This window comes from Bufo gargarizans, chromosome 1 (genome assembly GCF_014858855.1).
Source record: "Bufo gargarizans isolate SCDJY-AF-19 chromosome 1, ASM1485885v1, whole genome shotgun sequence".
Classification (NCBI taxonomy): Eukaryota; Metazoa; Chordata; class Amphibia; order Anura; family Bufonidae; genus Bufo; species Bufo gargarizans.
The window spans coordinates 294,115,145-294,141,208 of NC_058080.1; the positions used below are offsets into that span (position 1 = coordinate 294,115,145).

The window sequence follows — 26,064 nt, forward strand, 5'->3', positions numbered from 1 at the left end:
AGGGGAGGGACCACAGCACCAAGGCGAAGCACCCGAAGGCAGCAAGGAAATGCCACCTGCAAAAAAACCAGGCGGCCCAAGGCAGCAGCCGCCGCCGAAGCCAGAGTACGCACCCAGGAAAACCTGGTAAAGAGTGCAAGGAAGACCGTGGCCACCCTGCACAATGACATGGCTGAAGCCCAATGCCTTCGGCCCCGGAGGCACCAACCGCTCTGGTGAAATGAACGGTGACACCAAAAAAAAAAAAAAAAAACAGAACCCCGCCCTTGAGCAGTAACCACAGCAATAGCCATGTGGTTAAAGCGGAGGAAAGCACCCAGGAGCCGTTAACCTTGGCGCGGACCTCCTGGAAACAAGAGACCGAGCGTCGACAAGAGTCGGAGATGTCCAAACAAAAAACTGCAGACACTTCAAGTAACAGAGTCCCAGTCGCAGGTCCAGGCCAGACTGGAGAAGACCGAATCACGGGAAGAGAAAGGCAGAATTGGGTGAATGCCCAGCTTCCTAAAGAACCCCAGGGAAGACCCTAAGTCAGACAACAGAACCTGGACGAAGCACGGCCGGGAGCGAACACTAGTGTGCTCGCTGGACTCGTCTGGGCAGACGGGAGGAAATCCAATGCGAGTAAGCGCAAATCAGTGACACGGGCAAAAAGGTTGGGAAAACTGGTCCCGTCGGCCCCCGAGCAACGCCGTCCCGAATCCACGCGGAGTGGGGGAGCAGATGGACAAACGGAAGGAACCGAAAGGGACCCGGCCAGTTTCCAACAGACTCCAGGACAAGTCAGGCTAAAGTCCTTGTCGTTGTAGCCACCACAGGAAGGTGTTCTACAGACCCGAAGTGGGGGCTTGAAGGGTAATCTTGACAGAAGAAAGTAGGCCCGCCAGGTTACCGAGAAGGTAAAGTCCAAGCAGGACCATCGCCCAGAATGGTAAAAGTAATCTGCACCCAGCGGGAGGACAGAATGCGGCAAACCCGGTAATAGGCACACAGTTAGTACAGCCAGTGTGAACAATGGAGACAGTACGAGGTCATAAGGAACACCGGGACCATCCATATGAACAACCATGGTCTCCCCAGGGGGGAGGGCAGTGAAGGAACAGCCCCTGAAGCCTGGCCGGGGCAGAAGCCACATCGGAGTAAAACTGACCAGGAGAAGCCAAAACAGAGCCGTCGAGAGAAAAATAGCCGAGAAGACGGATGACACCCTCCAACCGCAAGGAGGAGTGGGCAACAGGGAAGCCACAGGACCGCTCAAAAGCAGAACTCCGCTACTCCGAGATGTCCGGCTCACCAATTCGCAGAAGGCGAATACCCTAACGAATCGAAAGTGGAGGTCCCTGAGACCTGGGTAATCGAGCAACCAAGAGAAGTTGGGCGACCTGCTCGAAAAGAGCGGCTAGAACCTGGTAGCAAAACAAACTGAAGCACGGAGGGTGCCAACAGGAAGGACTCAAACCAAAACGCATCCAAGAGGAGGAATGGCAACAGGCGAGGGAACCGTAATCCGGCCAGAGCCAACGTAGACTGCGAGGGACGCTGGAGACAGCACTCTCGACCATGTGACCGCTTGCGCTGGGAAGCAATGCCACAGGGTAACTAATGGGTACGCATCTAGGAACCACAAACACTCCCCAGGCGGAAGGGCCAACGAATATGGTGGATACCGTCACAACGGAAACACCAAATATACCCTCCGAACAGAGAATGGATACCACCCAGCTCGCTGCAGTAGAGAGCAATAGAGCCCGTCCAGGCCAGGTGAACAGAAAGATCTCCTCAGAGAAGAGTGCCAGGCCGGCGGCAATCACCGTATCCCAAGAGAAAAACGTCAAGTCGCAGGAAGAATGGAGGCATACGTACAAGCAGCCCCAGAAGCGGTGAGAAAGCCAACCCACCTACGGAAAGAGAAGGCATACACGGCCCAACAACGCACAGAGTGCACAAGAGCGTCCGCCCACCGCGAAATAGTCATACAGCAAGGAGGGCCAGCCACAGAGTCCCACAGAAACCACAGAAGTGCAAAGTGCAACCGGAAGGGGGGACATACACAAGACTAGTATGGCATGCGACGGAACGCAAGCAGTCCGCCCAGAAGAGAATGTACTTGGCAAACAGTGCGGGCAGCAAGCGTGCAAAGCCCGCCCCACAAGGGGGTGATGCCCAAGACCAGCACCTACTTCAGAGAAGTAAGACATACCATATTCCGCCCAGAAGAGGGCCATGCACATGGCCACACCGCATCCAGCAGGACGTCCACCTAGTGAAAAGGGGACATGCACAGGGTAATCCTAGCATTAAGTGAGGGTGCAATAATCCACCAAACACCGAATTTTGTGAGAGTACAACTACTCCGCCAATGAATGGGGACAAGTACAAGTCCAGCACAGCATATACAAGGACAGTTGTGAGTCCTGTGAGCGTACAAAAAGTCCACCCATGGAATGAGGGGTGGTCACGCACAAGGCCAGCACCGTATCCAATGGGAGTGCAAGCATTCCACCCATCTTAGAGGCCAGCAACGTATCTGGTGAGAGTGCAGTATGCTGCCCAGAAGGGGGAGCCATGCCCATGGCCAGCATTGCAACCAGGGAGAATGCGAGCACCCCGCCATGGATGGGGGTCAGGCACCTGGCCAGCAGCACACTGGCGAGAGAACAAACACAGTCAGTGAGAGTGTGTGTATGTTGCCTGAGGAAAGGAGACATGTCCATGGCCGGCAGCGAATCCAGTAAGAGTGCCGTACACCGCCCACGGAAGGGGGAACATGTATATGGCCGGCAGTGGATTTAGTGAGTTGCAAGCATCCCACCATGGAAGGGGGTCCTGCACGCGGCCAGCAACTTACCAGCGAGAGAACGACCCCAGTCAGTGAGGGTGTATGCATGGCGCTTGAGGGAAGAAGGCATGCCCAAGGCCGGCAGCGAATCCAATGAGAATGCAGCATACCGCCTATGGAAGGGGGTTATGCACATGGCCGGCTGCCCAGCACCATATCCAATGAAGTGCAGTATTCTGCCTAGAGGAAGGGGGTCATGCACAAGACCGGCAGCGAATCCAGTGAGTGCAGCATTCCGCCCCTGGAAGGGGGTCATGCACAAGACCGGCAGCGAATCCAGTGAGTGCAGCATTCCGCCCCTGGAAGGGGGTCATGCACAAGACCGGCAGCGAATCCAGTGAGTGCAGCATTCCGCCTATGGAAGGGGGTCATGCACAAGACCGGCAGCGAATCCAGTGAGTGCAGCATTCCGCCTATGGAAGGGGGTCATGCACAAGACCGGCAGCGAATCCAGTGAGTGCAGCATTCCGCCTATGGAAGGGGGTCATGCACATGGCCGGTATCAAATCCAGTGAGTGCAGCGTTTTGCCTATGGAAAGGAATCACGCACATGGCCGGCAGTGAATCCAGTGAAAGTGCAGCGGTCCCCTATGGGAGGGGGTCGTGCACCAGACTAACACCGTATCTGGTGAGAGTGCAGATTCCACCTATGGAAGGAGGACATGCACAAGACCGGCAACGAATCCAATGAGTGCAGCATTCCGCCTATGGAAGGGGGTTGTGCACATGGCCTGCAGCGAATCCAATGAGTGCAGCGTTCTCGTGCACATGGCCAACACCGTATTCGGTGAGAGTGCAGTATTCCACCTAAGCGGGGGGTCATGCACCAGGCAAGCCTGCAGCCAGAGAGAGTGCAGTATCCCGCCTAGGAAGGGGTTGTCTGCACATGGCAGTTACCATAGCTGGAGGGTGACGAACTCTGCCAACAGAAAAAAGGAGAGCGCATGCACTTGGCCAGCGCTGTATCCCGGAGAGGGCAAGAACCACCTAGAAGGGAAACATGCACCAGCCGGGGAGTGCGACACCATGCCGCTCATGGAAGGAGCACGCATACAGGCGGCGCTACTGAGATAAGGCTGCAGCGTCCTGCGCAGCGCACAAGAAATCCATTAGCTTAACCATGTTATGCATTTCTAAATAAAAAATAGCCTCACTGAGGCAGAAAGAAGTGCCACCATACAGGTGCCCAGCATAGAAGTAGAGGGGGGGGGGGGCGCGCCAGCCATATAGGCCCATCGGGAGCCGCCGGTACCCGAAGGGTTAACAGCCAACCAACCTGGAATTCGCACCCGGAGAAGTTCCCGCCCCCTCCAACAGAGGCCGGAAGTTTGTGGCCTAGCAGGCCGTGAAGCCGGGGCCTAAATTTTCTGCGGCACCCGGCTGACCGGGGCCGCACAGGAAACCGGAGCGGACTGCCTGGACAAACCGGCCGCGGAAGCCCACCCCGCGGACCGGAAGTCAGGGGCTCGGGTGGAGCGCCGGAATGCGGCCCAGTAGGCCCGAAGCCTGGGCCAAAATTTGCGGCGCCCGGCCGGAAGTCGCCGACGGCCGGCCGGAATCGTTGGAGCATCGTGCTCAAGCCAAAAGCCGGCCGCGGGAGTCTACCCCGCAGGCCAGAACAGTCGGGGGCCGGGAAGGAAGTGCGGCCCAGCTCGGAGGTGCGGCCCAGCAGGCCGGGAAGAAGCGCCGGAGGTGCGGCCGAGCAGGCCGGGAAGTAAAAACCCAAGCAGCACTGCCGTCAGGAAAAGGCCCCCGGTCCAGAGCAGCGCATCGGTGAGGGGATGGGGGGACCCTGAGACCGGGTGCCCGTGAGGATGCGAGCACAGCGTTCCCAGGAGGGACGCTGATAAGTGAAGGGAGGCGATGTGGCTGCCTATTCGCAGCATCCTGCTGCTAAAATGTCCCATGAGGGCCAGAAGGGAGGAGAGGGAGCAGGGAGTAGAATGTCGCCCCGCAGCACCCCAGGGGCCAGCCTAGGTCCAGCAGTGACCGAAGGGTCCAGAGGCCCAGTATGGGGGGTCAGGCACGCAGGAGACCAGGGTGGGGGGTGGGGGACGTAGGGCTGGAGAAGCCACTCTCTCACCATAGTCGTCTTCACCCTCGGTCCATTCCAGCAGGGTCGCCCCTTCAGCTACTGGCACCGTAGTGGCAGGACGCTGGGAGAGGGACTTGGCGTGCGGGCGACCCTTGCGCTGGCGGGATGTAGGGGAGCTGGGCTGCCCTGATCCACCTTGTCTTCTGTGGGGGAGGCAGCAGTGCGGGTGACCGGCACTGGCGCAGCTCAACCCCGGGAGAAACAGAGAGGTCTAGTGCGTCTCTGTTGTCCCTGATGATCTGGAACAAAAAGAAAAGAAAAAAGTAAAAATCAAAATTTAAACAAGGAGAAAACAGCCCTGCAGTAGCAGGGAGTGTCTTGCCTCCTTTGACACTAAGCAAAAACTGGCAGTCTCTCTCTCCAGGCTGAGGGTATAGCTGATGGAGGAGGGGCTTAACAGTTTTCACTTAGTGTCACGCCTCCTAGGGAGATGAGCTATACCCAAGGTCTTCTGTGTCCCCCAAGGAAATTGGGCGAGAAATACAACTTACCCCACAAAAAATCCTCATATGGCTAAATGAACGGAAAGTTAAAAACATTATGGCTATTGGAACGTGTGGAAGAAAATGGATCCAGTACTTAAGGGGTTAATGCAGCATAGTATTGAATTAATGAGTGCCCAGAGGCTCTTCTGTTGTATGCTACAATACATTGAGCACAGGGAAATACCTGCATCTCACTAAAGTCACCTGTTAGGTCTTTGCCATATACAGTACAGACCAAAAGTTTGGACACACCTTCTCATTCAAAGAGTTTTCTTTATTTTCATGACTATGAAAATTGTAGATTCACACTGAAGGCATCAAAACTATGAATTAACACATGCGGAATTATATACATAACAAAAAAGTGTGAAACAACTGAAAATATGTCATATTCTAGGTTCTTTAAAGTAGCCACCCTTTGCTTTGATTACTGCTTTGCACACTCTTGGCATTCTCTTGATGAGCTTCAAGAGGTAGTCACCTGAAATGGTCTTCCAACAGTCTTGAAGGAGTTCCCAGAGATGTTTAGCACTTGTTGGCCCTTTTGCCTTCACTCTGCGGTCCAGCTCACCCCAAACCATCTCGATTGGGTTCAGGTCCGGTGACTGTGGAGGCCAAGTCATCTGGCGCAGCACCCCATCACTCTCCTTCATAGTCAAATAGCCCTTACACAGCATGGAGGTGTGTTTGGGGTCATTATCCTGTTAAAAAATAAATGATGGTCCAACTAAACGCAAACCAGATGGAATAGCATGCAGCTGCAAGATGCTGTGGTAGCCATGCTGGTTCAGTATGCCTTCAATTTTGAATAAATCCCCAACAGTGTCACCAGCAAAGCACCCCCACACCATCACACCTCCTCCTCCATGCTTCACGGTGGGAACCAGGCATGTAGAGTCCATCCGTTCACCTTTTCTGCGTCGCACAAAGACACGGTGGTTGGAACCAAAGATCTCAAATTTGGACTCATCAGACCAAAGCACAGATTTCCACTGGTCTAATGTCCATTCCTTGTGTTCTTTAGCCCAAATAAGTATCTTCTGCTTGTTGCCTGTCCTTAGCAGTGGTTTCCTAGCAGATATTCTACCATGAAGGCCTGATTCACACAGTGTCCTCTTAACAGTTGTTCTAGAGATGTGTCTGCTGCTAGAACTCTGTGTGGCATTGACCTGGTCTCTAATCTGAGCTGCTGTTAACCTGCGATTTCTGAGGCTGGTGACTCGGATGAACTTATCCTGCGCAGCAGAGGTGACTCTTGGTCTTCCTTTCCTGGGGCAGTCTGCATGTGAGCCAGTTTCTATGTAGCGCTTGATGGTTTTTGTGACTGCACTTGGGGACACTTTCAAAGTTTTCCCAATTTTTCGGACTGACTCACCTTCATTTCTTAAAGTAATGATGGCCACTCGTTTTTCTTTACTTAGCTGCTTTTTTCTTGCCATAATACAAATTCTAACAGTCTATTCAGTAGGACTATCAGCTGTGTATCCACCTGACTTCTCCACAACACAACTGATGGTCCCAACCCCATTTATAAGGCAAGAAATCCCACTTATTAAACCTGACAGGGCACACCTGTGAAGTGAAAACCATTTCAGGTGACTACCTCTTGAAGCTCATCAAGAGAATGCCAAGAGTGTGCAAAGCAGTATTCAGAGCAAAAGGTGGCTACTTTGAAGAACCTAGAATATGACATTTTCAGTTGTTTCACACTTTGTTATGTATATAATTCCACATGTGTTAATTCATAGTTTTGATGCCTTCAGTGTGAATCTACAAATTTCATAGTCATGAAAATTAAGAAAACTCTTTGAATGAAAAGGTGTGTCCAAACTTTTGGTCTGTACTGTATGCTTCAATGTATAGCTTTCAGGTCTTAAGAATGAAAATTATTTAAAAGTTTTTTTTTTTTAGATGTTTTTGCTTTACCTGGAGGAACGAAAAAGAAGTCGCCATTCTTTAAAATCCGTTCTGATTTGTTTAGATTCACTTGCACTTGCCCTTTTTCTACATAGTAAACCTATAAATAATGAAGACACAGAACCTTTAGAAATAGATCAGAAACCACTTATTTAAACAAAATCAGCAAGGAGAAACCATTTGATATTAATGATGGCACATTCACTTTTCACAGAAGCAGCTCAAGGATTCTTAGTTTAGTTTGTAAAATATTTTATTGGAAAAAGCATGAGAGATGTCATCTTCTGGACATGTAAATTACAGCAGGTCTCATCTAAACACTATACGTCTAGAATCAGACATGTGCATGGTCAAATTTTCCATATAGTTTTACAGCAAATAAAAACACATTTGAACATAAAAAGCGACATTAAATGAAAGTTTAACAAACTCATAATATCACTAGACTTACTCTGCCTAAATACCCTAGTATAGTATAGTATAGTACAGTATAGCGGAGGACCTTGTACCCAACTACTATGAACAGCGGGGCGCACCATATGATAACATAGCACGTGATCCATATTCTATCCTCAGTTGAAATCTCGGAATTTCTTCCAGGGCCCCCACACCTTCTCAAATAGGGGGGTATTGTTACTCTCCCAATGGGCTATTTGCTCCATCCGGAACACCTGGTCACAGCGGGCCAGCCAATGCTGGGTACTGGGCACTATTGTCGACTTCCAGTTTGAGGCTATTAGGAGTCTAGCTACTGCGAGAAGTTGTTGGTGTAGACGGTTGGCATAAAGGGAATAACAGGTCGGCAGTTTCAGACCTATAAGACAGTACTGTGGCAAGAGTGGGAAGGTTCCGCCTTGCAACTTTGAAATAATGTCACACACTTCCTTCCAGAAGGGTACAAGAGAATGGCAGTCCCACCAAATGTGAACAAATGAACCCTCTGCCTCCAAGCATCTCCAGCACTGCGATGGAGAGGAGGGAAAGATCCTATGTAGTCTCATCGGGGTGTAGTACCATCTAGTAATCATTTTGTAATAGTTCTCCTGCAGACGTACACATCTCGATATTCTATTAGTCTGAGACAGCAATAACCTTATTTCGACGGACGTGAACTTAATGTTCAGATCCTTCTCCCAATTCTTAATGAAAGGGGGGGTATTAGTATAGACTGAGTCGAGTAATGAGGCGTAAATTTTGGAGATCTTTTGCTTAGGCTCGTTCCTTCCTAGGGCCATCTGTTCAAATCGGGTGGGTTCATTTTGACCATGGGGCATTATTCCTGCGATGGCTTTCAGAATGTGTGCGTACTGAAAACAAGATACATCCCCTAACTGAAGACAATCTGTAGCTATATCCTCCTCCTCATGCCTAGCACAGATGAGATCGTATAACGGGGTGGAAATCGTCCTAGGCCTCTCCCCTAACGTTGCCCTAAACTCTGGGGTGGAGTCCCACAAGACATCTCTGACCTGTAGTAAAGGCGTGGTTCTCCCTGATATCAATTTACTAGACACTTCTGTGAACCATATTTTGAGGGTATTACGTGTAAGGGGATTAGTAATCTGTCTCAAGGTCTCCTGTCTACATGATGAAAGTAGCGCTAGGGATCGCAATGGGATACCTATTAAATCCTGTTCTAACCCCACATCCAGTCTTCCTGGCGGATTACGTATCCATTCCAAAACTCTCAGGCTCTGTATTGACTTGTAATAGAGGAGAAAGTCTGGTATACCCAAACCTCCTACTTTCTGGTGCTTAATCACTTGATTGTAGGGCAGTCGAGGTCTGGCACTACTCCAGAGGAAGCGCGTCAATATTCTCCTGAGCTGCAGGAAGAACACTCTCGGTACACCTATCGGTAGTACCTGTAAGTAATAGAGCACCTTCGGGAGAATTATTGATTTGATTAAGGTCCTCCGGCCAAACCAGGAGGTGAACGGCAGGTCCCATGATGTCATAAGTTCCTTAATCTTTTGTGGAATACTTTTAAAATTCCCTTCATACAAGTCTGAGTAACGGGAAGTTATATTCACACCCAGGAAAGGGATGCTACTAGTAGACCAGGCAAAGGGGGTACTCTGTTCTAATTGAGTTTGTGCATGTGAATCCAGCGAAACGTTCAGAACTTGCGATTTGGATAGGTTGACTTTGAAGTTTGATAGACCCCCATAATAGTCTAATAGGGTATGGATCGCCGGGAAAGCTTCACTGGGATTCGTAATAATAAAGAGGAGGTCATCTGCAAACGCAGCAAGAGAGTGGGTTCTCCCTTTTATGGTCACTCCCTGTATCTTTTGATCCTGCCGTACAGCCTGTAACAGTGGCTCCACTGACGGTATGAAAAGGAGTGGGGAGAGGGGGCAGCCCTGTCTAGTGCCGTTACTAATAGTGAAGGGGGGGGAAAGTGTGCTATTCACCAGGACTCTTGCACTCGGGTTACCGTACATCGCCATTACTACCGTAATAAAGCTGTCTGGTATTTCAAAGGTCCTCAGTGCGGTGCACATAAAAGACCAGTCCACTCTATCAAAAGCCTTCTCGGCATCAGTGCCGAGAAGAACTAGTGGAGTGGAAGTAGAGTTAGCATGGTGAATAATGTTAATCAGCCGGCTTATATTCATTCTCCCCTCACGGCCACTTACAAAACCAACTTGCTCAATATGGATCAACTGGGGTAGCAGCGGCTGAAGGCGAGATGCAAGCATCTTAGCTAGTAGCTTGAGATCCGTATTAAGCAAGGATATTGGTCTATAACTGGCGCATAATGCGGGATCCTTCCCATCTTTAGGGATTATTGTTATTTGAGCTGCTAACATGTGAGGGTGCAAGGGTTTACCGTCCCATAGGGAATTACATACCGTTATAAATCTGGGTAGAAGGGTTGCCTGGAAAGAATCGTAATATTTCATTGGCAAACCATCCGGACCTGGGCTTTTGTGTAGGGGTGAGTCTTTAAGAGCTTTTCTTAGTTCAACCATGTCAAATGGGCGGGATAACATTTGTGATTGCTCTTTCTTTAGTTTGGGCAGATTAAGTTTTGATAACCAGTTCTTCATGTCTAAGATTTTAGCATGTCTTTCAGCGGTGGTTGTCTCTTTACTTAGATTATACAATTTAGTGTAGTAGTCTGTGAAGCATGACGCTATATGATCAGTTTGGAAGACTGTTTGCGTCGGGGAACGTTGAATTTTTTGGATGTATGAGAGGGCCTTACGTTTTTTTAACTGTGACAGCATAAATTTAGAGGCCTTGTCGCCGTGGGCGTAATATTTGAACTTGGCCGACAAAAATAGTTTTGCCGATCTAGAATTAAGCAAATTTTTCATTTGCGATCTAAGGCGGTCAAGATTTTCTAGTATCTCGGACGTCTGTCTTTTTTTATGTAAGGACTCCGCCTTTGATATTTGGTTCTGTAACTCAATTATATCTGCCTCTCTACGTTTTTTAAGATACGAGCCAAGCGAGATGAAGTGACCCCTCACCACTGCCTTGTGCGCTTCCCACACCGTTCCAGGTGTTATGTCTGGGGAGTCATTGAGGGTAAAATACTCTTCAATTTTCTCCCTTATGCTCTCTACATTTTGCGGAGTATGCAGGAGGGTTTCATTTAGTCTCCAGATCATTTCACTTTTAGGGATATTGAGCAGATGGAAACTCATGAACACTGGTGCGTGATCTGACAATAAGATGGAGCCGATAGACACCTTAGAGCAGCAAGGCAGTAGTGAGGTGGACACTAGCACATAGTCTAACCTTTGATAGGATTTGTGAGCCGGTGAATAGTACGTGTAGTCCTTTTGTCCCGGGTGTAGGGCTCTCCAGCTGTCTACTAATCCTGCGTTAGTGATATTTCTTCTGATAGATCTTAGCGCAGCTTGTGGGACCGATGATCTCCCGAGGGAAGTATCTAGTTCTGGAGAAAAAGCCACATTTAAGTCTCCCCCTAAAATCATTGGGCCTTCTGCAAACCCCTGGAGTAGTGCCAGAGTGCTGCTCAACCAGGCCGCCTGGGCTGTATTTGGTGCGTAGACACTCCCAAAAGTATAGATCTGTTGTCCTATGACCCCTTTGACAAAAATATATCTTCCCTCTACGTCAACAAGGGATGACCGCACTTCAAAGGGAACACGTCTGTGGAAAGCTATACTGACTCCCTTGGAGGCAGAGGCTGGTGAGGTGCTATGAAACCATTGGTTATAGGTCGTATGGCTTAGTTTAGGCACGTGTTTCGTTCGGAAGTGGGTCTCTTGAAGGAGCAGAATTTCAGCCTTCTGTCTCCTCATTAAGTTACAAATCTGACTCCTTTTAGTAGGTGCGTTCATCCCTCTTACATTGAATGAACATGCATTTATCACCGCCATTCATATCTCTGTAATTCCCCCTTTCCGCTAATAAAATAAAAGTAAAAGTAAAAACAAAAAGGCAGATCTAGCACACAAGTTACTGAATCCATCTTGTCGCCACAAACAAAACTGAACTTTCTGTCTAACAAGAACAGTAAGAACAAGGTTCCTAACAGGAACAACTGGTGGTTCTCATGAGTAGTTGTGAGAAACGTGGGCGCAGGCTGCCACCTAGAGGATCTGAGTGGGTGTGCAGGCAGTTATTACAACATCGGTTAAGAAGATATATCCTTACCAAAGTGCATTATAGAACATAAAGCATATAAGAATTAAACTGAGACTAGTGCATTTTATACTCAGTCTTTCCCAGATGATGGACTACAAGAGCGGCGCTTCTCAAATCTTCTCCTCTGACGCTGCGGTCGTCCAGAGCTTACCGGTGTCCATGGGGTGATCAACGGCAGTGCTGGGAGTTGGGTGAGTTCTTGAACTGGGTTCCAGTCCTCAATATGCAAGTCTGTGATGTCCAGCTTGTCGTAGATTCTCATGAGGTCCGCTGGTGATCTGACTGTGATCTTCCTATCCGGGAAATTTATCAGTAACCCGAAAGGGTAAAGCCATCGGTATGTCACCTTGCGCTCTCTCAATATATCCAACAGTGGCTTGAGGGTCTTCCTCTTTCTCAGGGTCAGCGGTGAGAGATCCTGATATATCTGGATATTTGAGCCTTCAAAAGAGACCTGCGGCATAGATCTTGCAGCTTTAAGTATGCATTCTTTTGTCTGAAAGCTGATCAATTTGCACACTATGTCTCTTGGGGGTTCAGATGGTCCCGGTGGCGGGCGCAGGGCCCTATGGGCTCTCTCTAATGTGAAGTCCAGGTTTTCTCCCCCCTGTAGTAAGCTTTTGAAAAAGTCCGCCAATGTGGACATAATGGCGTCCGCTGGTATGGTTTCCGGGAAACCTCTAAGTCTGAGGTTAGTTCGCCTGCCCCGGTTGTCCTGATCTTCAAGCTGGCTGTACAGAGAGTTCAGGTGAGCCTGTGTCTGATCCATGTTGTGCGAGATGGCTGTGCTAAAGTCCACTATGGACGCTTGTGCATTCTCCAACACTTCTACACGATCATTCTGCTGCTTAAGATCCTGTTTCAGCTCCTTAAGTTCCAGGACCAGTGGATCCAGCGCCTCCGCTAGCAGCTGCCTCATAAAAGCTCTAGATACAGGCAAGTCCTCTTTAACAGAAGGCGCAGCCGCTTCGCTGCCGTCTCCGTCGTCAGAGTCTGAAGCCTCCGGCGTTTCTGCTCGCGGCGCCATCTTGTCCGCCCGCCTCACACTCTGGGAGCCCCAGAGTTTCTTTGGCTTTATCTTTAGAAGGTTTACCCATGTTGGGGCTATAAAACAGCTATAATGTGCCTGCACACCGACGATCCTCTGCAGAGCTCACACGGGTGCGTGCATCCGGCTCTGCTGCTAGGCTCCACCCCCAGCTCAAGGATTCTTGTAAAACTGAAGAAACAGATGTTGTCATAGACACTTGTGCAAAAACTCATGTATTCTGTACTGATGAGATTTTTTTGTCCTCTTGAGAGCTCAGCATAGCATGTGTAGAGCAGAATATGTTCAGTCCCTGACGCCCATTAATCCTGGTGAAGATGGCAGGTACTAAACAGGTCTCGGACAGGTTACGCTGACCAATGTGAAGGCCCAGATTTGACTGAAGCTGTTGATGGCTCTGAGATCATGGCCACTTAATCCCATACACCAATAGTGACCACAGCATCTAGGCAGTTAAGACGAGAGGCCTCCCTCTGTCACCATCGCCCTATAGTGAACTTGCTTACTGGGTGCCATTGAAATGCCACGGCAGCTGGCGGTCTAACAAAGGCTATGACTGCATCTCTATAAGGATACTCAAGAATTGGCTACTCTTCTTTGTAACGGACGAGAAGCCCGGCAATCAAGTGAGAGACTAATACCTGTTCTCAGCTGAATGGAGATCCAAGCAGAGCTTAGACTAGGCCGCTGTAAAAAGGCAACGGTCTAGCCTAAGGCTCTTTAGTGTTCGCCAATAAACCTTCTTAAGGCGGTTACTAAGGGGCCTTAGCCTAGGCCGCTGTCTTTTTAAATCATTAAGTCCCATGTACCCCATAATGGAAACAATGAAAACTACTCTCATTCTGCAAAAATCAAGCCATATATTGCTACATTAGTTGAAAAGTTTATAAGCTATAGCTTTTAGAATGTGACAGTATAAAAAAAAAGTATAATTTTTCCATGAGACATGCTATTACTGTGCAAAAGTAGTTTAAGGCCTGTTTCACACTGGTGTTACTCGTCCTGGCAGGCTGTTCCGGCCGGATCTGGAATTACCGTGAATCAAGCCAGCAGAGGAGGCAATATGGACAGTCACAATACATTAGTGTCTTCTATTAACTTTATCTACATGATAAAGGCCATTTGCTTAAGTAACAAAACCCCTTTTCAGTAGTACAAAATGAACTCCATTTATTATGAATATTTCAGGGTTTTTTACTGGTAAGAGACTGTGTAATTGATTGACTTTTTACTTATATCATCATCAAATGTGGCTGAGAAAGAACTAACAAGCAAGACTGAGAATAGCTAATGCTACTTTCACACTAGTGGCAAGGAACTCCGGCAGGCTGTTCTGGCGGGTGAACAGCCTGTCGAATCCGTGCTGCCCCTAGTGCACGCGTGGCCCCAGACTACTGCTCCGGCCCCAATGACTATAATGGGGGCGGGCAGGAGTTCCAGCGGAAGTTGTCCGCCCCCATTATAGTCAATGGGGCCGGAGTGGTAGTCCGGGGGCACGCGTGCACTAGCGGCAGCACGGATCCGACAGGCTGTTCACCCGCCGGAACAGCTTGCAGGAGTTCCTTGCTGCTAGTGTGAAACTAGCCTTAAAGATGCTGCTGAACACTGCTTTAAGACCAAAATATTCCCTCCTTACAATAAGAGGGAGTTCCAAGAGGGAATATTTTGGTCTAATTAACCTATGAATGTGAATAATTATTTCCCCAGGACCCTACTCAGGGAACAATATATTGTTTTTACACTGCATTAAGACTGCGTTCAAATCGCCAGTTTTCAGCAGACTGTTAAGGCAGAGAACAGCTTGCCAGATTCAACAGATCACAGCCGGATCCCTATTGCTATAATGGGATCCAGCTGCTTTCCGGTATAAATTCCGGGTTTCGGCCTGACAAATACCATGCAGCGTTTTAGTCCGATCGACAGCTGGCATCTATGCTGTATCATCTCTAACGGAGATGTGAACGTAGCCTAATACTAATCCAATTTCTCTTCACCCCATATAGATTGCATTTAAAAAGCTTTACCCACCATAATTTTAGACTTGAAAATGTGCATTCTACTCTTCTTTCTTGGGGCGATTATCAGCTTTCCAGTAGTAAAAATCTCATTTTTGAAGCTATCCCAGTATGTATAGTAATCATTGCCAACAAACTCGCTCCTGTCACCGTGGGCAATGCATTCTGTGATCAAATAAACAGAGTAAGGTGCAATAATATAAAAATAAGTTATTAACTGTAACACACATCTCCAATGATAGATGCAGGTCGGCTTAAAGGGCTTCTGTCACCCCACTAAAGTGATTTTTTTTTTTTTTTGGCTAGTGAAATTAGTTATATTGCGATATATGACAATATAATTGTGTTACTTACTTTGATCCAGCAGTTTCTGCAAAAAACGAAGTTTTATAATATGTAAATTCGGTCTCTACCAGCAAGTAGGGCAGCAAGTAGCCGCCCTACTTGCTGGTAGAGACCGAATTTACATATTATAAAACTTCGTTTTTTGCAGAAACTGCTGGATCAAAGTAAGTAACACAATTATATTGTCATATATCGCAATATAACTAATTTCACTAGCCCAAAAAAAAAAAAAAAAAAAATCACTTTAGTGGGGTGACAGAAGCCCTTTAAAGGGAACCTGTCAGCGGGATTTTGTGTATAGAGCTGAGGACATGGGTTGCTAGATGGCCGCTAGCACATCCGCAGTACCCTGTCCCCATAGCTCTGTGTGCTTTTATTGTGCAAAAAAAAACGATTTGATACATATGCAAATTAACCTGAGATGAGTCCTGTCCCTGACTCATCTCACGTACAGGACTCATCTCAGGTTAATTAGCAAATGTATCAAATCAGTTTTTTTTTTTACACAATAAAAGCACACAGAGCTATAGGGACTGGGTATTGCGGATGTGCTAGTGGCCATCTAGCAACCCATGTCCTCAGCTCTATACGCAAAATTCTGGTGACAGGTTACCTTTAAACATTCAGGACAATAAGTAAGGCTCATGAATCAGCGGACATGTTGTGGGGTGAATAAAGGATTATTACTATGGTTCTCAAGTTCTTGAGAAGGTCTACACTAGATACACTGCTCAACATTAAAACTAACACTAAGAAGGAAAAATCATGGAATTATGGAAATCACAGGATTGATAGACATGTTAATGACATGCAAATAAAATGTTAACAAAATATTCAAACCATCTCAATTTATTCAGTAGATTGTGAGCGCCAGGTGCCGAAATAGTAAATTAAAAGGAACAAACAAGATGGAGAGGCGCTCGACTACGACAACGTTATGTAAGATAAAACCACGGGCTTTACAGCACTAGAGAGGTGATATCATCAGGGGAAGCACATAGTCTGTGTCCCTCACCTCCCACATCAGGGTCGCTTAGAAGTTGTAAGCCCATGAGCACTTTGTAGGTCCCAGAGTTGGGCGAGTGAAGTGAAATTCTGTGACTACAACCACAATTCATTTTTTTTTTTTAAATATATATAAAAATGTATGCAAGATTGCATTAAAGCACCAGTTAGTTTACATGTGTGTGGGGGTGTCAAAAGTGTGAGCCTAGCAGCAAAATAGATAAAGAGTTTAATGGGGTCTTCTGGGATTAAGATATTGATGACCTATCCCTAGGACAGTGATGGCGAACCTTTTAGAGACCGAGTTCCCAAACTGCAACCCAAGACCCGCTTATTTATCGCAATAACCTGAATAATACAGTCCTATATGGTCTATCTTCCATGTACTTTATCATTTAGCTATAATAACCTCCCTACATTCAATGCACTGCCCGTGCCGTTCATGGTGCGCCCTGCGCTGTAGAAAGGCAGGAACAGTCTAAGGCTAATTGGTATGCTCTTTCCAGGGGATGGGTGCCCACAGACAGGGCTCTGAGTGCAGGCTCTGGCACCCATTCCATAGGTTCGCCACCACTGCCCTAGGATAATCACATTTATAGTAAGGATATATGTGATAGGTCAACAATATGCTGGATCGCTGCAGCCAAGAAGGTGTACAGACTGCAAGCAGATAGTGCCGTACAATGTGTAGTGGCTTTCCTGGGTTACTGAAGCTCAGTCCCCATTCACTTGAAAGGGAGCTGAGCTGCAATAACCACAAATGGCCACTACAGTGTGTATAAAGCTGCTTCCAGCCCCATAAACTTTACTTTTTTTTATCCTGCATGTGATACCCAGTTTGTATGGTAATAAAAATACCAGCTACTTGTTTATACCAGTTACATTCTTTAGTGATTCTATTCCTGATGCCTGGAAGTATCTACCTGTTGGAAGTATGCCATTTGCATGTACTAAGGACTACCATGTGAAGAACTAAGTCTGTTATCACTCAAAGAAATTTACTAAGTGTAGCGAATACCTAAAACCGAGCACCCTATGCTGCACTAGTTTTTCAAGGACAGGAGGTTCATTAGGCGTCCACTGGAATATAACCAGGTTTTATCAAAATGGGAAAGGATAATCACTAGCCAATGTGAAATGTACTCCTCCTGATTAACAGTAGGGGGTCTTCATTCATACTGCAGGAAAGATACATACCAACCAGTGCATCGCTTCCTGAATCAGGGTCAAAAACAATCGAATAGCGCTTCAAAAACTCTTCTATGGATAGAAAAAAAATTAAATACATTACTACAAAATTGTATAAGCTGTAATACAAAACACGAAATTAGGTGAATGTAATATATATATATATTATTATTTTTTTGTAACGTTTTGACAAAACATGTATCCATCATGCCTTGTTACCACTGTGCAGGCTGGTGGTGGTGGTGTAATGGTGTGGGGGATGTTTTCTGGCCACACTTTAGGCCCCTTAGTGCCAATTGGCCATCGTTTAAATGCCACTGGCTACCTGAGCATTGTTTATGACCATGTCTATCCCTTCATGACCACCATGTACCCATCCTCTGATGGCTACTTCCAGCAGGATAATGCACCATGTCACAAAGCTCGAATCATTTCAAATTGGTTTCTTGAACATGACAATGAGTTCACTGTACTAAAATGGCCCCCACAGTCACCAGATCTCAACCCAATAGAGCATCTGGAACGGGAGCTTCGTGCCCTGGATGTGCATCCCTCAAATCTCCATCAACTGCAAGATGCTTTCCTATCAACATGGGCCAACATTTCTAAAGAATGCTATCAGCACCTTGTTGAATCAATGACACGTAGAATTAAGGCAGTTCTGAAGGCAAAAGGGGGTCAAACACCGTATTAGTATGGTGTTCCTAATAATCCTTTAGGTGAGTGTAGGATTAGCTGTATTTTTTTTATTGGTCAATTGTTTAGTGAACTGTTTTTGCAGGCCAAGGTGATCAAAATATTTATATTTTAATATGTCAGACTCCTTCATAGACGAAGTTACCAAGTGTGTTTTTTATTGTTTATTTTTAAATGTAACATTGGGAAAAGGGGAGTTGATTATAAAACTTTTTTAATTGTAATTCTTAGTCCAGTCCTCTGAGGGACATTCCGTCAATGCAGCCAATGACTAGTCACACCAGTGACATGTCCTCCATGCGACCCAGTGGCATGACACATAGGGAACACATCACCCCTGCAGCTACTCATTGGCCTTGGTAGCCACAAGACCCACGTCAAACCGAATGCTCAAGTCCCCTATGAGCGGTACATTAATGCAGAAAGACAGAATATCTGCATCGGCAGCAGGGGAGCAAAGGAGGCAGAAAGGGTTATAGTAGTTTCAGATAATAATATAAAAAAATAAAATAAAATAAAAAGATAATTACTGTCCTGAACCCCACCATTCCTGTGACACCACTCTGTCCTGACCACCAGGTTTGTCTGCAGTGGTCACAAGGTGTACAGCACATAATCTCTGCAGCCAAAAAACATTACATTATGGCTGGTGAGGCGGGAGGGAATGTTGTTGCAGAAACAGTGGGTATTCATTTTCATCAACGTTCCAAGAGCTTCCCCACACTTTAAAAATCTTGGAAACTTCCTTAAAAACAAATTGAGATTCTGGAAATAAATCACATGCTAATCCTATTCAGTCAGTCAGTCAATAAAGTGTGGTGAGTATTAAATGATATGGACACCTCTGACATGGAAAAAAAATATTTTTATATACGTTTGTGGTTACCTTGAATAAAAAAATATATAAAAAAAAGTTGCTCTAAGTTTCAGTCTGCAATCTTATTCATTCATTCAGTTTGCAACTTGGTTCTAGCCTCAGACTTTTCTCATGTGGGCATGTTCCTCCCAGAAGTATATGCTGGTTGAGAGTTGAGTGTCCCTGGAATGCTGTTGTATTCACTAGCTCTCATACATTAGCACAGCTTCAGTTATAGTTTGTTTTTCTCTTCTATTACTCATGAGGGATATCCTCTCACTTGTACTGATGACACTGATGCAAAGGATGCTTGCAATTTACAATGATGCCAGGAGGTGTCATACCCCCAATCTCACCAATCTCCCAGTCTGCTTGAGATCTCGACTGTCTCTATTCTCACACGTAACCTACTGTGTGCTCTCATCTTATCTACACAGCCTGTTTAAAAACAGTCCTCTTTCTAAACATGGATGGCCAGTCAAAACTGTGCTCTGCCATGTACAATCCGCTCCCCCTCCCTGATGCTTTCTCTAACACTAAGAGAACGAAATTAAAGAGCAGCAAGTGTTCAGTATGGTTTGCTGTTGGATCTATATCAGAAACAGCAGGACAACCTGCTATGTGAAGATGTTAAGACATTACAGTAGCATAATTGTGGGACATTCTGGAGAAAAAAAAAAAAAAGACTACTTACATGTTTAAAGGGGTTGTCAGCAGGGGCGTAGCTAAAGGCTCATGGGCCCTGGTGCAATAGTTTAGCTTGGACCCCCAGTGAGACCACTCCAGAACCCCAATGAGACCTCCAGAACCCCCATTAGACCTCTCCAGACCCCTTGTGAAACCTCTACAGACACCCAGACTACTTCAGACCCCCAGTAAGACCTCCAGACTCCCCACTAAACTTCTCCAGACCCCCAATAAGACCTCCATATCAGACTTCAGATCAGACTGTAAAATAATAACTACCTCTCCTGTCTCCACTCTCCCTTGTACTGGTTCTCTTCTCAGGTCCCGCGCTGCACAGTCACCAAACCTGCTGCAGCGTCAGGTCAGAGTGTGCTCAGAACGGATCCGTCTGCATTATTTTTAGCATAGAACAGCTAAGTGTGAAAATAGCCTAGTACGGATCCGTCCAGACTTTCAATGTAAAGTCAATGGGGGACGGATCCGCTTGAAGATTGAGCCACATTGTGGCATCTTCAAACGGATCCGTCCCCATTGACTTACATTGAAAGTCTGGACGGATCCGCACGCCTCCGCACGGCCAGGCGGACACCCGAACGCTGCAAGCAGCGTTCAGCTGTCCGCCTGTCCGTGCGGAGGCGAGCGGAGCGGAGGCTGAACGCCGCCAGACTGATGCAGTCTGAGCGGATCCGCCTCCATTCAGACTGCATCAGGGCTGGACGGCTGCGTTCGGGTCCGCTCGTGAGCTCCTTCAAACGGAGCTCACGAGCGGACCAGCGAACGCTAGTGTGAAAGCAGCCTAAGTTGCAATTACACCTGCTCACTGCTGTGGGTGCGACAGCGAGCAGGTAAACCAAGAAGAGAAAAGCAGCATTTGCACGAGCGCTGCTTTCTCTTCAAACAACTGATTGGAGGGGGTGCTGGGAGTTAGCCCTTTTTTATGCAGCTGTATGAGGACTAGCTAACTTATTTCAATAGCACCTTTGTCGGGTGCAGACAATTTATTGAATTATTTTTTATTTTTTTTCATAAGTATTTGATGAGGAATGAAAAAATATGAAAACATATAAAACAGCAGTTAAACAACATCCCAAAGAGCAGTTGCAGATGTTCGTTGCCATTTAGTATAAATAACTTTGCCATGACTTTGAAGGTTGTTGCGATTGTGTCAAATATATTTGTGATATCAAATATGTATATTTTTTTAAATTAGTTTTGGTACTTTTGACCAATGAGCTATTATTGCTAAAACTTTTAACCTCTTAAAAGGCTTCCTCAAAGTCTTGTGACACCTTGTACACTACAGAACCAAATGTTTCCTCTACAAGGCACAATATTAACCTCTTCAAGACGAAGCCCTTTTTCATTTTTGTTTTCATCTCACCATATTCCAAGCGCCATATGTTTTATGATCACATATTCTTATAAGGGCTTATTTTTTTGCGGGACAACTTGTATTTTTTAATGGCACCATTTAATTTACGACTTGTATTGAAAAACAAGAAAAAAAATCTTTGTGGGGATAAATTGAAAAAAAGCCATAACATTTTTCTATTAACATTTATAGAGCTGTATGATGGCTTGTTATTTGTGTAAAGAACAGTAGTTTTTATTGGTACAGTTTTTTGGGTACGTATGACTTTTTGATCACTTATTTAAAGAAAAATTGTGGGGGGGGGGGGAAATAAGGTGACAAAAAAAAAATGGCTAACCGTGCAAGGCCTGGGAAACTTCAGCAGGCCCCAGGCTGTCATGGTAATTAATTGTAGCCCGGTGATTTCACTGCAGGGACTCTGATAGTAAGGCAAAGGAAGCCGCTTCAAATCTGCCTAACTCCACAGATGCCCCTCACTATTGAATTCGGCATTACTGCCGCCCCCATTGCGGCCAGGTGCCTGCTGTATTATACAGCTGGCACTCGTCATGCATGGAGTGGGTTAAGCACAGCCGCCCACTCAATGCAACTACTTACACATTATCACGTACATGTATGTAATAATGCGTAAATGCGTTAAGGGACATGAAAGGATACATACCAGAACTAACATTAAGTTTATCGTCTTCAGCTGAAATTTGTTCTTCTCCTTCCGATTCAGTATCTATATTCATGGAAATGATTATTAGGGTGGGAGCAAAAAACAACAACAAACAGGCCCTAGTCAATCCTTTGAACTAAACAGCCTGGACACTATACAGGTGCAAAGACAACAACACCCTGTGTAGTCCAATCATGCAGTCATACTTTCTTCCATCTGTCCCCTACTTTTTGCTAATCCACAAAGTGTATGTTAGGAAAAAGTAGAGAACAGAAAAAGGTAGTATATGACTGATTGTTTACATGTTAACACAGAATGAAAGTAGTATTTTAGCCAAAAACGAGATTTTTGTATAACTTACCAGTAAAATCTCTTTCTCGCTCTTTCCTTGGGGGACACAGAAGACCTTGGGTATAGCTCATCTCCCTAGGAGGCGTGACACTAAGTGAAAACTGTTAAGCCCCTCCTCCATCAGCTATACCCTCAGCCTGGAGAGAGAGACTGCCAGTTGCGTGTCCAAGTAGTGAGAAAAGGCAAAGTCCAACCAGTGGAAACAACAAGCCAACTACCCAACGGGTAAACAAAACTCGGAAACCGTGCAGAAAAAAACCAATGAATGGGTGGGTGCTGTGTCCCCCAAGGAAAGAGCGAGAAAGAGATTTTACTGGTAAGTTATACAAAAATCTCGTTTTCTCGCCCAATTTCCTTGGGGGACACAGAAGACCTTGGGACGTTCAAAAGCAGTCCAAGAGGGGAGGGACCACAGCACCAAGGCGAAGCACCCGAAGGCAGCAAGGAAATGCCACCTGCAAAAACCAGGCGGCCCAAGGCAGCAACCGCCGCCGAAGCCAGAGTACGCACCCAGGAAAACCTGGTAAAGAGTGCAAGGAAGACCGTGGCCACCCTGCACAATGACATGGCTGAAGCCCATGCCTCCGCCCCGGAGGCACCAACCGCTCTGGTGAAATGAACGGTGACACCAAAAAAACAGAGCCCTGCCCTTGAGCAGTAACCACAGCAATAGCCATGTGGTTAAGCGGAGGAAAGCACCCAGGAGCCGTGAACCTTGGCGCGGACCTCCTGGAAACAAGAGACCGAGCGTCGACAAGAGTCGGAGATGTCCAAGCAAAAAACTGCAGACACTTCAAGTAACAGAGTCCCAGTCGCAGGTCCAGGCCAGACTGGAGAAGACCGAATCACGGGAAGAGAAAGGCAGAATTGGGTGAATGCCCAGCTTCCTAAAGAACCCCAGGGAAGACCCTAAGTCAGACAACAGAACCTGGACGAAGCACGGCCGGGAGCGAACACTAGTGTGCTCGCTGGACTCGTCTGGGCAGACGGGAGGAAATCCAATGCGAGTAAGCGCAAATCAGTGACACGGCAAAAAGGTTGGGAAAACTGGTCCCGTCGGCCCCCGAGCAACGCCGTCCCGAATCCACGCGGAGTGGGGGAGCAGATGGACAAACGGAAGGAACCGAAAGGGACCCGGCCAGTTTCCAACAGACTCCAGGACAAGTCAGGCTAAAGTCCTTGTCGTTGTAGCCACCACAGGAAGGTGTTCTACAGACCCGAAGAGGGGGCTTGAAGGGTAATCTTGACAGAAGAAAGTAGGCACGCCAGGTTACCGAGAAGGTAAAGTCCAAGCAGGACCAGCGCCCAGAATGGTAAAAGTAATCTGCACCCAGCGGGAGGACAGAATGCGGCAAACCCGGTAATAGGCACACAGCTAGTACAGCCAGTGTGAACAATGGAGACAGTACGAGGTCATAAGGAACACCGGGACCATCCATATGAACAACCATGGTCTCCCCAGGGGGGAGGGCAGTGAAGGAACAGCCCCTGAAGCCTGGCCGGGGCAGAAGCCACATCGGAGTGAAACTGACCCAGGAGAAGCCAAAACAGAGCCGTCGAGAGAAAAATAGCCGAGAAGACGGATGACACCCTCCAACCGCAAGGAGGAGTGGGCAACAGGGAAGCCACAGGACCGCTCAAAAAGCAGAACTCCGCTACTCCGAGATGTCCGGCTCACCAATTCGCAGAAGGCGAATACCCTAACGAATCGAAAGTGGAGGTCCCTGACCTCGGTAATCGAGCAACCAAGAGAAGTTGGGCGACCTGCTCAAAAAGAGCGGCTAGAACCTGGTAGCAAAACAAACTGAAGCACGGAGGGTGCCAACAGGAAGGACTCAAACCAAAACGCATCCAAGAGGAGGAATGGCAACAGGCGAGGGAACCGTAATCCGGCCAGAGCCAACGTAGACTGCGAGGGACGCTGGAGACAGCACTCTCGACCATGTGACCGCTTGCGCTGGGAAGCAATGCCACAGGGTAACTAATGGGTACGCATCCAGGAACCACAAACACTCCCCAGACGGAAGGGCCAACGAATATGGTGGATACCGTCACAACGGAAACACCAAATATACCCTCCGAACAGAGAACGGATACCACCCAGCTCGCTGCAGTAGAGAACAATAGAGCCCGTCCAGGCCAGGTGAACAGAAAGATCTCCTCAGAGAAGAGTGCCAGGCCGGCGGCAATCACCGTATCCCAAGAGAAAAACGACAAGTCGCAGGAAGAATGGAGGCATACGTACAAGCAGCCCCATAAGCAGTGAGAAAGCCAACCCACCTACGGAAGGAGAAGGCATACACGGCCCAACAACGCACAGAGTAGCAGCCCCAAGAGCGTCCGCCCACTGCGAAATAGTCATACAGCAAGGAGGGCCAGCCACAGAGCCCCACAGAAACCACAGAAGTGCAAAGTGCAACCGGAAGGGGGGACACACACAAGACTAGTATGGCATGCGACGGAGCGCAAGCAGTCTGCCGAGAAGAGAGGGCAATGTACTTGGCAAACAGTGCGGGCAGCAAGCGTGCAAAGCCCGCCCAACAAGGGGGTGATGCCCAAGACCAGCACCTACTTCAGAGAAGGAAGACATACCATATTCCGCCCAGAAGAGGGCCATGCACATGGCCACACCGCATCCAGCAGGACGTCCACCTAGTGAAAAGGGGACATGCACAGGGTAATCCTAGCATTAAGTGAGTGTGCAATAATCCACCAAACACCGAATTTTGTGAGAGTACAACTACTTCGCCAATGAATGGGGACAAGTACAAGTCCAGCACAGCACATACAAGGACAGGTGTGAGTCCTGTGAGCGTACAAAAAGTCCACCCATGGAATGAGGGGTGGTCACGCACAAGGCCAGCACCGTATCCAATGGGAGTGCAAGCATTTCACCCATCTTAGAGGCCAGCAACGTATCTGGTGAGAGTGCAGTATGCTGCCCAGAAGGGGGAGCCATGCCCATGGCCAGTATTGCAACCAGGGAGAATGCGAGCACCCCGCCATGGATGGGGGTCAGGCACCTGGCCAGCAGCACACTGGCGAGAGAACAAACACAGTCAGTGAGAGTGTGTGTATGTTGCCTGAGGAAAGGAGACATGTCCATGGCCGGCAGCGAATCCAGTAAGAGTGCCGTACACCGCCCACGGAAGGGGGAACATGTATATGGCCGGCAGTGGATTTAGTGAGTTGCAAGCATCCCACCATGGAAGGGGGTCCTGCACGCGGCCAGCAACTTATCAGCGAGAGAACGACCCCAGTCAGTGAGGGTGTATGCATGGCGCTTGAGGGAAGAAGGCATGCCCAAGGCCGGCAGCGAATCCAATGAGAATGCAGCATACCGCCTATGGAAGGGGGTAATGCACATGGCCGGCTGCCCAGCACCATAACCAATGAAGTGCAGTATTCCGCCTAGAGGAAGGGGGTCATGCACAAGACCGGCAGCGAATCCAGTGAGTGCAGCATTCCGCCCCTGGAAGGGGGTCATGCACAAGACCGGCAGCGAATCCAGTGAGTGCAGCATTCCGCCTATGGAAGGGGGTCATGCACAAGACCGGCAGCGAATCCAGTGAGTGCAGCATTCCGCCTATGGAAGGGGGTCATGCACAAGACCGGCAGCGAATCCAGTGAGTGCAGCATTCCGCCTATGGAAGGGGGTCATGCACAAGACCGGCAGCGAATCCAGTGAGTGCAGCATTCCGCCTATGGAAGGGGGTCATGCACATGGCCGGTATCAAATCCAGTGAGAGCAGCGATTTCGCCTATGGAAAGGAATCACGCACATGGCCGGTAGTGAATCCAGTGAAAATGCAGCGGTCCCCTATGGAAGGGGGGTCGTGCACCAGACCAACACCGTATCTGGTGAGAGTGCAGAG

General features: G+C 47.8%; 1 protein-coding gene across 1 annotated transcript in view; it reads right to left on the bottom strand.

The window, feature by feature from the left end:
• CENPC (centromere protein C) overlaps positions 1–26,064 on the bottom strand; it is a 37,127-nt gene that overhangs the window by 8,102 nt on the left and 2,961 nt on the right. Inside the window, exons 2-5 of the mRNA XM_044304554.1 lie at positions 21,839–21,901; positions 17,576–17,638; positions 15,042–15,193; positions 7,346–7,436 (exon numbers count right to left, since the gene is read on the bottom strand). Of these exons, the coding sequence (XP_044160489.1) occupies positions 7,346–7,436; positions 15,042–15,193; positions 17,576–17,638; positions 21,839–21,901 (369 nt within the window). The remainder of the gene's footprint in view (positions 1–7,345; positions 7,437–15,041; positions 15,194–17,575; positions 17,639–21,838; positions 21,902–26,064) is intronic.